The sequence below is a fragment of the Megalops cyprinoides genome, chromosome 1 (assembly GCF_013368585.1).
Source record: "Megalops cyprinoides isolate fMegCyp1 chromosome 1, fMegCyp1.pri, whole genome shotgun sequence".
In the NCBI taxonomy this organism is placed as follows: Eukaryota; Metazoa; Chordata; class Actinopteri; order Elopiformes; family Megalopidae; genus Megalops; species Megalops cyprinoides.
The window spans coordinates 41,617,127-41,632,422 of NC_050583.1; the positions used below are offsets into that span (position 1 = coordinate 41,617,127).

At 40.6% G+C, this 15,296-nt stretch overlaps 2 protein-coding genes across 2 annotated transcripts; one reads left to right on the forward strand and one right to left on the reverse strand.

Moving 5' to 3' along the window:
* Positions 1-729: 729 nt before the first annotated feature.
* tmem101 (transmembrane protein 101) lies at positions 730-3,590 on the forward strand. Its single transcript, XM_036549124.1, has 4 exons — positions 730-860; positions 1,603-1,783; positions 1,864-2,010; positions 2,968-3,590. Exons 1-4 carry the CDS (start codon positions 730-732, stop codon positions 3,274-3,276), a joined length of 768 nt encoding a protein of 255 aa, XP_036405017.1. The 3' UTR covers positions 3,277-3,590.
* Positions 3,591-13,307: 9,717 nt separating this feature from the next.
* On the reverse strand, positions 13,308-14,985 carry LOC118786005 (chondroadherin-like protein). The gene is made up of 2 exons (XM_036541040.1): positions 14,707-14,985; positions 13,308-14,084 (listed from the first exon to the last, which is right to left on the reverse strand). The coding sequence occupies exons 1-2, from the start codon at positions 14,983-14,985 to the stop codon at positions 13,308-13,310; spliced, it is 1,056 nt and encodes a 351-aa protein (XP_036396933.1).
* Positions 14,986-15,296: the final 311 nt, after the last annotated feature.

Genomic DNA, 15,296 nt, shown 5'->3' on the forward strand with positions numbered 1-15,296 from the left:
TGAATGGTGTGCTCACACTCACTCGTCTGGAAGTGTTGTTAGCCTTGTTTGACACTGTTGCTCATTCAACTTGAATGAATCCATGTCTGTTCTCTTGTGCATATAAATCGCTCTGGATAACAGCATTTGCTAAATGAATGTAATATAATGTAATGTCATAAAAATTTACTCCCATTGCATAGACTCTGTATTTGTAATGTATACAGAATGTAACAAGCTAGTTTGTTGGTTCAAGTTAAGCTTGAATTTAAACTAATTCAAATTGATCCGTTTTATGTTGTCTAATTTACATGTCGCAGAAAACAAGTAATTAAAATATAAATAACATTAATCAAATTATATGAGCTCTAAATTTGTTTCATGTGTTTCATTTGATTCCTTTACTCTGGCACTCATTGCGCTGTTTTGAAGCTGGATCTTGTTAGTTGCCCTATACCCTGTAGTTGTATAAATTAGCTAGTCTGCTAAATAAATAAATGTAAATGTGAATGTCATGTAACAACATTTTTCATAAATAAAATCATAACTGAGAAATTTTCAGGAGCACAATCACACATCCAACTTTCATTTATTTCATAGAGAACTTAATGTAGGATAATTGCAGCTGATAACTTTAAACCGACGTCAAATACTTACAAGGTTTTAGTTCACTGATGAATTAAAACGATATAGTGGAGCGCACTACGCGAAATCTGACGCTCACTATTTCTACTTCCGCCCCCAACAATCATGGCGGCCATCAGCAGAAAAGAAGTGCTGAGGTTGTTGTCCCGGTTTGGAGCGATTATTTTGACCCGATTTGGGTTTTGGAACTGTTTCAGTATGCTGATGTTGTTTGCAGAGCGGGCGGATATTAAAAGGTAAATTTCTAGATACGCACATTTATGGAGCCCATATTACTAGATAGCTGCAGTAGTAGCCTAGCTACTAGGCAGCTTGCTGGCAGAGCGCATTCGTTTTAAACAATTGCTAGCATGTTAGCCAAGCATCTAGACTTCCAAAAGTTAAATAGCTAGCTGGTTAGCTAACTGTGGACCTGGAACATAAAAAATAATATTTGGTAGATGTGTCATAACCTGTGTGTACGTCGCTAATTGTAGGTGAGAGATTGTAAGTACTCTTGCATGTACGAGTTTCTTTATTAAGTTTGGTGGCGAGTTTCCGTAACGTTAGCTAAATTTATTATCTAGCTACCAAGCTGGCTGTCTCATCTAATGGTGAATTTGACAAGGATGGAATAAAGTAGGTCGCTAGCTAGCGAATTTCGCATCGGCATGTGGTTTTGACTTTTTCCACTGTGCTTTTGAATCCATCTCTTGGCTGTGCCTTAGAGTGTGCCATACTATAAATTACAGCGCTAGTGGGTTTTCAAACATGTCGTTTTACTCCACACCCTCTCTTTGAAATGATGTCTGGTACTTCAATGTTTTTGCCACGTGGCATTTTGTTACCGTAGGCCTGCGTGTCATGTTAGAATTTTTAAAAATGGACTGTAAGCATTCAGCTGTTAGTCTTGAATGTACGAAACACCTATAATTAGGACATAAGCCTATAAGGAACTAAAGTAAACCCTCTGAGAAATGCTCTTTTATCTGTCCACAGAAAGCCTGATATCCAGGTGCCCTATTTGTATGTTGATATGGGAGCTGCTGTGCTGTGTGCCAGCTTCATGTCCTTTGGCGTAAAGAGGAGGTGGTTTGCACTTGCTGCTGCCTTGCAGTTGGCTGTCAGCACTTACGCTTCATACATTGGAGGTCAGGTTCACTATGGTGATTGGCTGAAGGTGAGTACTGAAGTGACAGAGGTGTTCATCTCTCGAAGAGCACCCTGGCTAAGCCTGACCCTCCCCTTTGTGACCCACAGGTGCGAATGTATTCTCGGGCCATTGCTGTCATAGGTGGTTTCCTTGTACTGGCCAGTGGAGCAGGGGAAGTGTATCGGCAGAAGCCCCGCACCAGGTCCCTGCAGTCTACCGGACAGGTCTTCTTGGGGATCTACTTGATCTGTGTGGTGAGAACTCTGAAAAGCTTATTGCAAAGGCTGGCCGTTCTGGACCTGCTCCGTTAATATGACTTTACGGGAATATTCAAGTGATGATAATGCCATGACATCAAAATGTCATGAGAATGCTATGTGTTTTTAGCATTTTACACACTCTACTTTCCCATGCACTGTTAGAGCAGCTTCAAAGGGAACCGTGTATGTCTTTGCAATGGCACAGACCTTGAGATGGTGCAATGGTACACATGTATGCATTGCTTTAGCATGCTACAACTAAATAATCTTTGTGGTAGTTTTAAATGAACTTCCATATACAAATTTTCTGAAGAGTGGGGAAAAATATGTCTCAGATTCTTTGTTAAAGGTGCAAATTTATAGAAATATGTCCAGGTGTTTCATATCCAAAGGAATAATTACATTTTAATAAACTAATAAGCACTTAAAAACCAACCAGAAGGTAAGCTGTAACTTATTTAGTTTCTGTCAAAAATGCCATTATTAACCAATTAGCAAATTAGCAGAAGAAACACATTTCATTGTGAAAAGGGGTACATGGACACCAAAAAGGGGGGAACCTGTGCTCTGTCCAGGGCAGTCAAAAGTTGCAGTCTGTTTTTCTGTAAACCTTTTTATTTCAACACAAAAGTATAATTCATCTGAGAAGCAACTCAGTCAACTATTTCTGCTCTTTTTTTCAATACGTTTCAACATGCACAACTTCCATGTCAAAAACACATTTGCTGTTGACATGTAATGTTATACCTGAAACTGGATTCAATATTAACACTTGTGTACGTGTGTAATTTTGAAAGAACTGGGCCTCATTCAGCAAAATAGAGGTGACTTCAGGTGACTTTATCACCACCCTCCATAAGTGTGGCTGATGAGCAAGTAATCACTGTATTGTAATGGTAGCCATGTTGTCTTAAAGCAGTTTCTCAGTGAGGTAATGTTGTCCTTTGCCAGGCATACTCCCTCCAGCACAGCAAGGAGGATAGGATGGCCTACCTGAACCACATCCCTGGTGGGGAGGTCACCCTGCAGTTGCTATTTGTGCTATATGGGGTGCTGGCCCTCTCCTTCCTCTCGGGCTACTATGTGCGACTGGCCGCCCAGATCCTGGCCACCCTGCTGCCACTAGTGGTGTTGTTCATCGATGGCAACATCGGGTACTGGCACCACACCCGACGTGTGGAGTTCTGGAACCAAATGAAGCTGATCGGGCAGAATGCAGGGATCTTTGGGGCGGCGCTGATCCTGGCCACCGACGGCTGAGTATGCTGGTCCTCAGGAGCGCAGCAGCCCGTCCAGAGAGGGGAGGGCAGGCAGGTGTCCCGGGGAGGGGGGTGTGGGCAGCCACCATGTCACCGCCATCCTTTTAGCCCTAAAGACTGAACCAGGCATTCGGGGTGGGGATGTGGGTTGGATGGGAGGGGTGATCTCTCCTCGGACCACTCTGCCATTGGGTGCTCAGCCTCCCCTCTGTCCTTCTGTGCAGCTTACCTTCTTCACGCAAAATACAGGGAGCCCTGATTTTCATAATCTTGAAAATAAAAATATAATGTTTACATGTTTTTTTAAAAAATGTAAATGAGGGGGTTTTGTTTGTTCTACTTTTTCCATTGTGTCTGAGACTAAAAATCATGGTGTGTTTATGAGTCTTAAGTTATAGATGGTAAAACTGATGAATGAAAATATAATTTAAAAGTTGTATTATGGTCCATTAAATGCAGGTTTTAATATGCCACCGCGTGATGAATAAAGGGAAACCAATATTTTGGTGTTTAAAGTTGCTCTCAGCTGATTTAGCCTTACATGTAGTATTCCTTCTTTGCAGTAATTTCTTTTAACATTTTAGGGCTGTTTTAACCTGCATTATTTGTACTGGTTTAAAACTGACAGAAATGTCTTGTCAGTGATTAAACATTCAATGTTTTGTACACATTACTAAACTTATCTTGAAATACAGGAACTAATTTATATCTTATAGAGTCAGTGCATATGACTTTATGTTTCATGACTTTCTCTTGGATCATCAAATTCTAAGGGAAAGAATGTGCGCATTTGTTGGTTTACATTCAGCTTTGTATGATATACTTGTTTATTGCTTTTTGCGTTTTCTAGTTTGTCTGCAGGTGATTTGTTTCACCTGTACTGTACAGTCAGCAGGTACGCTGCCGTGCTGGTGTCACAGACTTCCCTATTTTGCATTACATTTATGTATTGCACTTTGCTCTGCTTTGTATGAAATATGGCTGATGTTGTACAGTGGGACAGAAAATGCAGTACTTTCATAATATAAGGCAACCAAATAGAAATGGGGTGTTTTTTTGTGGAATATTTGAGCAAAAGAAAAAAGCCTGGTTTCATAGGGATTCACTCCTTGTCCTGGATGTACTTTCATTAAAATGTCATTTCCACCGTAGGTTATGAACACTGATAAAACTTTTCATCAACTGCTGTTTGTTAGTGGACAACAACTCATAATGAAAACACACCACAGTTTTATGTTGTATGTGTTATGAGGACTCCACTGATATGCAGTATTACATGACTATGGTGTGATTTAAACTTTGATTACATTCTTGATTGTGTTCCTAAAGTAAGCCAAGTTTATAGTGACATAAGAAATTGAGATATTTGGGTTACATCCCCTGCTCAAGTGCCCTACACTGGATCTGAACCTGCCTTGTCATCCTAGTTTATATATAATGAAAACAATGAATGAAAGCATAAAGTACTGTAAAATAAACATTTCAGGATCCACCAAAATGAGGTACATATTATGATGTGGATTCAGTATTTTACTATTGCAAAAATGAATGCTTGTAATTCTTCAAGCTTTTTGTTTCCCCCGAATGTTACACAGACATTTATAGATATATTCCATTCCATTTTTGTTCAGTTTGATGGGACCTAATTGCAGCATTATTGTCGGGCCATATTTATTATGTGGATAAAGACTATGAGATGAATGCTGCTACTTGCAATAATTGTTCTAAAAGAAAAAAGGGTTGCCCTGAAGTACTCTGTTCCACTGTAGGCTAGTTCAGTTAAAGTGAAAGAAGTGTTAATGATATCACCAGTGTCTTTAGTATCTTGGTAGGTTGCTTCTTTCTGCTTGTCCCTGACTGACAGGCTAGGATGTGAGGTTAAACAGACAGGCAGTGTCTCATGGTGTCACATCATGAACAGGTGGCAGCTGAATCTGAAAGTTATTGCATGTATGCTTACTGAAATCAATAACTAGAACATCTAAAGCTGTGCTGCTTTTTAATGCTTCCTATAAACTTTGTGTTTTGCCTGCTGTTTAAAGGTGCTCAGGGTGGTTTTAAGAGAAAATAAATCATTGAGAAGGTGTGTGGTTGACCAGACCAAGCACTTATTCAAGCACTGTATACATTGTAAGAGCTACTGACAAAGCATGTCTGATATATCCAACTTAATTAAGTTAAAAAAAAAAACATGTTAAACTACTGACACTGTTTGAGAGCTGCCCTAAGTGATATTTAAAAGGCTATGGTAATAATAATATAATAATAATGACTGTTATAAAAAGGTACATGGCATCTGATTAATTTTATCAAGTGTTCAGCTTAATGTGATACAGAGGACTTAGGAAGGTTAATTGCTATTAAGCTATTGAGCTATTAATTGAAAACTGAAATACAGTTGGCAATTATGACAATTATGTTAAATGTCTTTTGTGAATGAATTGTGTTTCTGATCATTGAACAACCCATTATTTGTAGTTGATTAGCACACTACATCACTAAACTATCATACTGTTGCTGAAATATATACATCAGAAGCACTGCTTTTGGTACCAGGAATTATTCATATGTTTATGTACATGTAAAGTAACCGTTTTTAAACACTGTTGGGTCATGGAAATAAGCATTTTCATTTTGAATTTGAGTTAGCAGTTACACCATTGACTACACCTCCCTATTCCTCAAATGTCATTTAAACTAATATCAATTTTTGTTGCATACGAGAGCTATGTGCAAAGTTACAAGATTTTTGTTGGTCTCAAATGCATCTGTACCTTGTATAAGTGACCTCATGGTGTTACGTCTTTACCTAAAATGCCCACTGAATTTACAGGCTTTTGTAGGATTAGCAGGGAGCATTGAGTACATCAGAAACCATCAGAGACTACATGACTTACTGTAGGGTGACACAATCACATCTGAAAATGTATGCAAGTGAGAGAATGTGTTATAAGGAAATGTTATAGTACATGTGCAAGATATGAGGGAGATGAACATGTGTGGTTGAAATCAACCAATGAAAGCAATGTTAACATATTAGCATTCCTATCTGTAACTTACATAATGATTTATTCCCAAAACCAAATTATCAGTATTGCAGAAGCTTGTTGTTAAAAATGTAGTTATTATTGGATATTAATATTGCAATGTCAAGGAGAAGTTTATTATTCTATCAATAGGTGACAACGGAGTAAATACAGAACTGAAATACAGAATCATTACAGTGAGTGAGTCCCGTTTTTCTTCTTTTGAAATTCAGATACATCTGGCTTACGATAAGGACTGTGACACTAAATATTCACATTTAATCTTTTTTAATTTGTTACTGAACTTTATATGGTATTAAAACATCCCATCTATTTTCCTGTTGTAGTATTCATACACAGTGCAAGAGATTATCATTAATCTGTATTGAAACAGTCATTTTAACCTGAGCATAGGAAATGCTGAAGCAACCAGAGTACCTACGACCAGAGGACATGCAACAGAGAACTGAGACCTGGCCAAAAGATCCTCTGATTGTTGCTTGTTTCCAGCAGTAAGCTCCTTGCTGAGTGGCAGGGGTTGTATGAGGTCCTTATGAAGAAAGGTGACCTGTCATGTATCTTGCCTGGGCACAGTGAAGGCATCACAAGTGGACCATTGAAGGAATAGAAGGTGAGCCTGGTTTCCCCCAGTTGTCAAATATCAACAATCCTGATCACAGAGATTTTGTCTTAACCTTGTGCCCCCTTCCTTAATTTGGTTTTGTCGGAACTTGCTGCATCTGTGGCTTGCCATTTTTTTTGATACACCTAAAAGCACTTGGTTCGCAAGGTAGAGGTGGAGGATGGCATGGAGCTCACCAACTTTGCCATACTGACAACACCACAACAGCCAGTCATCTACCACCTCAACAAGCCAAGAATTGACACAGGTATGTGGTAAGTACGCAGTCCTGTTTGGACAGCAGCCAGGGTAAAAGTACATCATTGAGCATACCGTCTACCTGAGGGACCCAATACTCATTGAAAAAGGGCTCCACATGGTTCCAGTGAGATTGTTTGAGGCATTCAAGGAAGAGGTCCAAGAAGAGGTGTGATTGAGCCTTCAAAGAACAGCTGGTGTAGTCCCATAGTCATCATGTTTAATGAACGTCAGGCTCAATGCAGTCTCCAGTTTGATGCCTACTCTATGCCCCAAATAGAAGACCTGCTGGAGAGGATTGGCAAAGCATAGTCAGTTACCAGCATTGATCTATGTGTACTGATCTAAGGCATACTAGCAGGTCCAATGTCTGATGGACCAAGTCCTGTAGGGGTGCAAGGAGCTCTGCGGTTTATCTAGAGGACATGTTGGTTTTCAGCGCTACCTGGGATGACCACTTTTGACAGATCTTAGACACAATCAGATTAACATACGTTTTTAGGTCTCAAAACAAAGTAAGGCAGCTAATTGCTGAGTACCAGAGCTGCCAGCTGTTGCTCTAAACTGAAAATGTCACTGTATCTCAGAGGTGACCACATTAATCTGGCATGTCCCAAAATGGACTCTATGCTCCATATTACGCATTGTTTTTCATAGGTTTAAGTGGAGGAAAGACTCTAAGTACATGAGTACAGGGATGTTTTGCAGGCCAATTATGGTGTTTTATCCCCACCAACTGGTGGGAGGGAGGAATAAATCCACTTTATTCTTATGGGATTACAAATAGGGAACGTGTCATTTTAGAGTGAGCTGTAGTCTGCCAATTTATGTTTTTCTAAGAATTTTCTGTTTTCTGGTCAAATATTCTGAATACTCTGCAAGGGGCCTGTGTCAGAAATTCTCCATTTCTCTTTTAAGAAGTGCACAACCTGATGAAAGTTCTCACCTGATGAAATATGACACATTTTCACTGATCAAAGCAGATAATTTAAATGCATTTACTTGCCTCACAATTTTTTTGTCTGGCAAATTTCTCACATTTTCCTTAAGAACAGACCCTCAAATGACCTCAAATTTTCCTTCAGCTGATGATGATTTTTAGCTGCTGTAGAAAATAGACCTCTTTGACTGTTGTGAACAAGATACCAGTCTCCAACATAGCAGGGTTATTCAGTGCCAAGGGTGAAATAATACTTTTGCTGAGTGAAATAATAAAAGTCTGAATTTTAAACATTTAGAAGCAATATGTGTATTTTGAAGAAGCATTTTTAAATTTGATCCCTGTGTATTGTATGTTGTTGAGGCAGCAGTTAGGACTACTTTGGCTATATCTACAGTTGCAATTTGCGGATATATCCAATTGGAAGAGAAATGAATGTTGTCAGTGTTCAGTAATGGTCTCAGTTATTTCAGTTTTGCCTTGCCTGTTGCCTCCAGAATCCTATTCTCTTATATAAAACATTAAGTCTGTCATTTGGATGTTTGATCTTCAGTCACTGAAAGCTGGTGTATTAGATAACAGGGATTGCACCGGTATAAACTCTAGCTTTAACCTACGTCACAGGAGTTCAAAACAAACAGCATACACTGATGAATTTTTTTCTCAAAATCAACCTGAGCCTTTATATAAGGTTTGACTGTGGAGCTGAACAGTTTACTTGATCAAAATCAAATTAATGCCTTGGGAATCTGCATTGTTAAACTATTACCCACAAAACAAATTCTTAGGGCCGTTACTCAAGAGACAAAAGAGAGGCCTGTTTTAATTTGTTGTGTATCAAAGTACTTTAATCCAGACTGCATTGTATGTTGGCATGTATAAGGGCATCTCACAGTGACTAACAGTATGCTGTATATGGTCACTGTGAGGAAACAGGCCACGTTGCAGTAAGGAGCAGAGGCAAAGATGCCACCCAAGCAGTGAGAGGAAAAGGTAGAGAACTAGCAGAATAGGGAAAAATTGGAGAAACCACGTGGACCAGAGAGGAGGACCTTAAAGGGAGTGTGTCTTCCCTGACCTGTGGTGCATGGGAGATGGAATATCTGTCAATTGTTAATTGTAATTATTTATCATTGCAATTGTGTGTGTACATGTGAAGCCAGCCATTGGTTAATAAAACAAACATGCCCATCAGACACGCATTAAATACAGGTGTTTGTGTACTCTCTCTGTTATACCCTCTATAAATCATTTTGTTCACAGGAGGCCATGATTTGTGTTTGGCCACCAGGATTTCTGACTGATTTATTATTATCTGTAGTGCTAATGGTAGTACTGCCACTACTGCTGGGTAGTTTTTATAATACTTTGCTTCCTTTTGGAGTTCTTTCATGGAAGGTGAGATAACCAACCATAATCATTTTATAATAATAATAATAGCTACAAAATGATACTGACTGGTTATCACACCTTCCATAGAAGAACCCCAAAATATGCCAAATTTTGTGACGAAGCTGTAACTCTAAATACAAATCTCACCTCGTTTTAAAACATAGCACTATTGCATTTTCAGCTCTTTGATCCTTTTTGTTGATTCCCATCCAGACTTGCTGCAGGACACATTATTATGACACCACAAGCTAGACAGAGGACAGAGGCAATAAGCTGTTATTGACAGGAGGCAATAAGCTGTTGTCTCTCATTTTCAGCGATTAGCTGGCATATTTCATCTGTTTTTATTCCCATTTTTAAAAGCAGTGCAATAATCTGGAGAAATGAGCAGCTTTGTGGTTCATATGGAGCCAGAACAGCCTGGATTCATACTTTCCCCCCACATAACTCTGTGCCTTTAAGTAGCTTCCTGATCCAGATCCAATTTAGAGCCTTGACAATATATATCAGCAGACTTGGCCTCTTCCCTGAAGATCTGTCACAGCTCCTGTGAAATACAAAGAATCAGGCATGGCAACTGGTGTGTGACCATGTATCTGCCTCACCGTCATCCCATTATCCATCTACTGTTGGGGTAAATACAACATTTTCACTGGTTCTTTCTGTTGGTTACAGAAGGGCAAATTCAATCCAGGAAGGCTGCTGTCAGAGTTTTCTTGCAACCAGGTTTGGTACAGGCCTTGAAATGCATGTGTACCCTTCCCCATGCAGATAACATGATTATTCAGTATTTAATTGCTCAGTGTTATTGATAATGCTATAATGCTCAAAGCAACAGTTCTCTACCATGTATACCTGTACCACTTTAAGGCAGTGGTGTTCAAACTTTTAGCCAGATGAATTCTAGGTGGTCATGGTGGTCAATGACTTTTATGAATGTGTTTGTGGTAATAAATCAAAAATGAATCATGGTTTTTCATTACAATCTTTATTGTGGATTGCAAAAATTAATTCTCCGAGCTCATTTCTTATTGTCCTATTTCTGGATTGCAAGTTAACATCTTTTACGAAAAAACCAACATGGATTTGCAGCTGTCTGGCTATAAAAATGTTTTCAGATGAGAATAGTGTTCAGTCACTTGTGACTGGAGAGTTGACCTTGTTCCAAGTTGAGGAAGATGCAAAATGATTAACTGAAATATTTGCATAATAAAATGATAATAAAATGATCATCACTCGTGCTGGAAAATAGAATATTGCATGATTTGCATAGGCTGATCGCCACAGGCATTGTGCTGTATGCCAGTGTAGAATTGACAAGAAATGAATAGTACTGTATATAGTGAAAGAGAAAAGATACCATACAAATCCTATCATGGGATAATGTTTCATTTTGAATTCTTTCTCTTGTTTGCACTCATTGCAAAATGCCATAAGTAATATATACACACAGAAGCATTAAAAAACATAAGATGTTGGTGACAGTCTATACAAAACCAGAACCAAAAACAGATTTATTTTGTGCGCAGAAAAATGGAATTCGGATAATGTTGGGGTACCTATGACACACTGATGTTCCCATATATTATCAAATCAAAGGAGTTACAACATCAAAAATAGAGGTCAAACATCTTTATGTGCTCCAAAAATGCTCCACCCAACAAAGTGCTGACATTACATGAACTTTTATTTGTCTCTGGGAAATCATATTCAAAGCAACTCAAAGCCAAAATAATACACACAACTCAGCAAGTGTATGTGGATCTACACAACTGACACAGTGCTGGTATTTTTGGTTCATGCCAGGTGAACAGGGAGAGTATCTTGGTGTTGTTCCATGCTAGGATACTAAAAAAAAATGTGTGAAACCTGTGGCTGTGAATAAACATGATGGCATTTGTTTGCAGAATGTACACAGCCTTGCACAGGGAAGGAGCTGCTGTTTAAAGCCAACTATAATCTGTATCCATCCTGTGTTGCACCCACACCATCCACCCACGATCTAGTTATACTAGCTCAAAACAGTAGTTTGTATCTCTCACCACATCTGGAGTGTGCTGTCTAGCTGCCATCATGATGGAATTGACTGAACTGTGACAGGTCTGTGAACATAACTTGCACCAATTCGCATTTGGTTCACTTCCTGTACCTTTTCTCCTCTTACATTATGCCCATAGCACTCAAAAATACATTCCACATGGCCACGTCTGATTCCTATCATTAGATTCCAAGCTTAAACCTACTCCTTTGTCTGGAGATTTATTCTAGTGAAATTATTATACTGAAACTAATGAACTTATTTTTAAATAATCTGTACTTTTGGGGAAACACAGAAACAAAAGTCATGATTTCAGAAAAAAAAAAAACATTGGTGGCATTTAATGCCTCTGAACACTGGAAGCAAAACAGGTTTACAAAAATTAAATCTGCAGCATTAACCTTCATGACCTGCGACAGATGTTGGATGTCCTAAATTAAATCTGAATGATAAGAACACTGGGCTATATTTGGCCAGACAGGGCACAGACAAACTGCATGGCTACTGATGTTATGCTATTTAATCTCCTGAAGCCAAGCCTTGAACAGATCCATAATGTGGTTTAAAGGCAATGACAATCCATGTCCTTTAGAAAATTAAAGTAGTCTGACTCAGGACAAACACTTGCCAGCGATACAAAGATGAGCAGTGCCATGTGTTACCAGTAGGAAGCTGATGCATTTAAGCTCCTCCAAGTGATTCGACAAACCCTTATTTGAAGGGAAATCATATCAGCATGGAAGAGAGAATGCAGAACTGAATATACCATAAAGAAAGAAAACACTATTTCAATACTGAATGGCATCTTTACCCATTTCTTGGTGTATGAGGTCAGTTGAATAGATGGAATGGATTACTCAAATACAAGTTTTAGAGGACAAGATTTTATATAAAATAAGAGTGCACCATCGCTCAGAGAGCACATTTTAGCTCTCTGATGCAATCAGTCAGAGACTGAAGCAGCAGCTCATTGTTCCACGCCACAGCAAGTCATTTTAGAGGAGTACCACGGACAATCTGAATTTTAAGCTATTCTCTGATAAATCTAAATGGTAAGATTTAGCTTCTGTGCAGTTCATAACTTACAGATTGTTACAAGTGGTAGTGGTCAATACATGAAAATGAGTGAACACAGCATTATCCCTACTGACTGACACTAAACAATGAATCTGAACTGCAGAATTCTAATGATGAGCAAAAAAAGTCTGAGCAGATCATCTAATCAACTAAGATGAAGAACCACAAACATCTCACCTCATGGTGAGGCACAGAAATGCACCGGTTCAGCTGCAGAGGGTCAGAGGCAATGGTTTGCTGATTGATTTCCACCACATTCACACCACCACAAGCACAATGAGGTCGTCCCCTCTTTAACAGGCAGCGCTTAAGTTCAGTCCAGGTCACCTTTGTTTCACATTACACACAGAAAACAAATCCTCCGATACCCAGATTGCGGGACAGCGGAAAACCAAAGCCTGCGATTGTATATCACACCTGCGCTGGTTTCATGTGTCACTTTGAACAAAAATAACCTGTAAACGTGCGTAGCACTGGAAAGAAACCAACATGAGCTGAATGGAGTGTGGACCTCAGCTGTGAGTGCCAGGAAAAGAAAAAGGGAGCAGGTTACTCATCTGTTTGCAAAGATGGGATACAGATAGGCCATCAGAAGGTGTAGTTATCAGGCGGGGCACGGAAACTGGGTGGTTTGCTCACATGTCCTTCAGCCTATGAGTCCATCCTCTGGCCCAGCTTGTCACTTATCCTGTGCCTCAGCCTCAGACTCATTCAAGTTCTTGCCCTGGTTCTTCTTCCGGTTGCGCTCAGCCATAACAATGGCAGCGACGACCGTGACGAGCACGGTGATGGTAATGACAAGCACAGTGGCCGTCTCTGCCATGCACAGCTGGCTGTCCACCCATGCCAGGGAGGCACCGGCGAGCTGCGGGGGGGCATGGCAGGTAATGTTTCTGTAGTCGTCCATATGGAGGTGGCGCACACGCAGGATCTTGCTAAAGACACGGTGCAGGTCACAGTCGCACATCCACGGGTTGCCAGCCAGCTGCAGGTGGGTGCCGGGAGTTTGCAGGTTCAGGAAGGTCTTGAACTTGAGGCGCTCCAGCTGGTTTCCCTCAAGGCCCAGCACAGAGAGGCTGTGCAGCGAAGTCAGGGCCTCGGTCTCAATCTTGGAGATGTTGTTCTGACCCAAAAGAAGGACCTCCAGGCCCTGGAGCATGGTCAGGGTGCCGTCCTGCACTACTGCAAGCTGGTTAGCCTGCAGATAGAGGTGTCGCAGACGGGACAGGCCTCGCAGGGCCCTCAGCTCTATTGCCTGGATGCGGTTGTAGCTGAGGTCCAGCTTCTCCAGGTTTTCCAGCCACTCTAGGCTAGTGGAGGCCAAGTGCTCCAGGATGTTGTGGTCCAAGCGCAGTTCCCGCAATGAGGACAGACTCTGGGAGAAGTCAGAGGGCAGAGAGTGCAGCTCATTATGGCTCAGGTCCAGCTTCTCTAGAAAGGATAGGGAGGACAGTGCCTGGAACAGCAAAGGGACAGCATTTACTTTTAAACAGATACAGACCGACAGTTGGACAGTTAGTCCTCTCTTCAAAAAATAAATTGGTGTTTTACACTGATTATTGAATGTGGCACGAAAATAGACTGGGACCATCTCTGTGACTCTCCAAGCGTGCTACTGGAAGACAGCAGTCCAACAGGTCTTCCACCTTGGTAAACTATAAAGTTTTCAGAACCAACAGCTTAGGTTTCCCACTCAAGACTCAAGACAGCTAGATAGTTCAATGCTCCAAGGGAAGGGTAACCCCCAGATAGTTCAATCAATCAATCAATCAATAACATTTTCTTCAGCTTGCCACAAAACGTAACCAAACATTACATAACAATACATGTTAAAAAGTGAACTGGCTAGACATACTGTAGCACAATTATATAATTGCGTAGCACTGAAGACAAAATAATAAATCTCAAATTCCAACTCCTGAACTAATGCCTTGAGAAGTGATAAAACTAGATAATAACAAACACAAAAACTTTCAAAACAAGGGCAAATATATATATATATATATATATATATATATATATATATATATATATATTGTGTGAACAGTTATGGTGGCCAGAGCACAGACAGCGGTTACCTGGGGCTGCAGCAGCTGGACACTGCTGTTGGAGAGCACCAGGATGCGCAGGGACCACAGCCCAGTGAAGGAGTGGCTTCGCAGCTCTGTCAGCTTGTTGAGCCCCAAGTCCAGCAGCCAGGTCCCATGGGGCAAGGTGTGGGGCACACGAGTGAAGCCGCGAGCCCGACAGTCCACCAGGTTCGAAGAGCCATAGCACAGGCAGCTGTGCGGACACAGCTTGGAGGCCTGCATCAAGGCCACAGCAGAAAGCAACAGGAGGGCAAAGACGCCCACCATGGTGATGAACAGGGAGCTGGAATCTGCCGATGACGACAATCTGGGCGCTCCTTACAGCAAGCCAGACAACGTGTATAAACGAACTCCACCTGCACAGATAGCAAATAAATAGATCGATTCTCCAATACAGAAATCGGCAGAGTACATTAGAACACAGATGGTTCGTGTGAGACCTAAACTTGCAGTAGATCATCGGCACGGATCGTGGGAACTGAATCGGATTTGCTTCTGAGATTTGATATGCCTTTCAACCATCTCGCGTCAACTATTCTGCGAGAGGGTCAAGTCCAATTTGGACGGGTCCCAGAGCA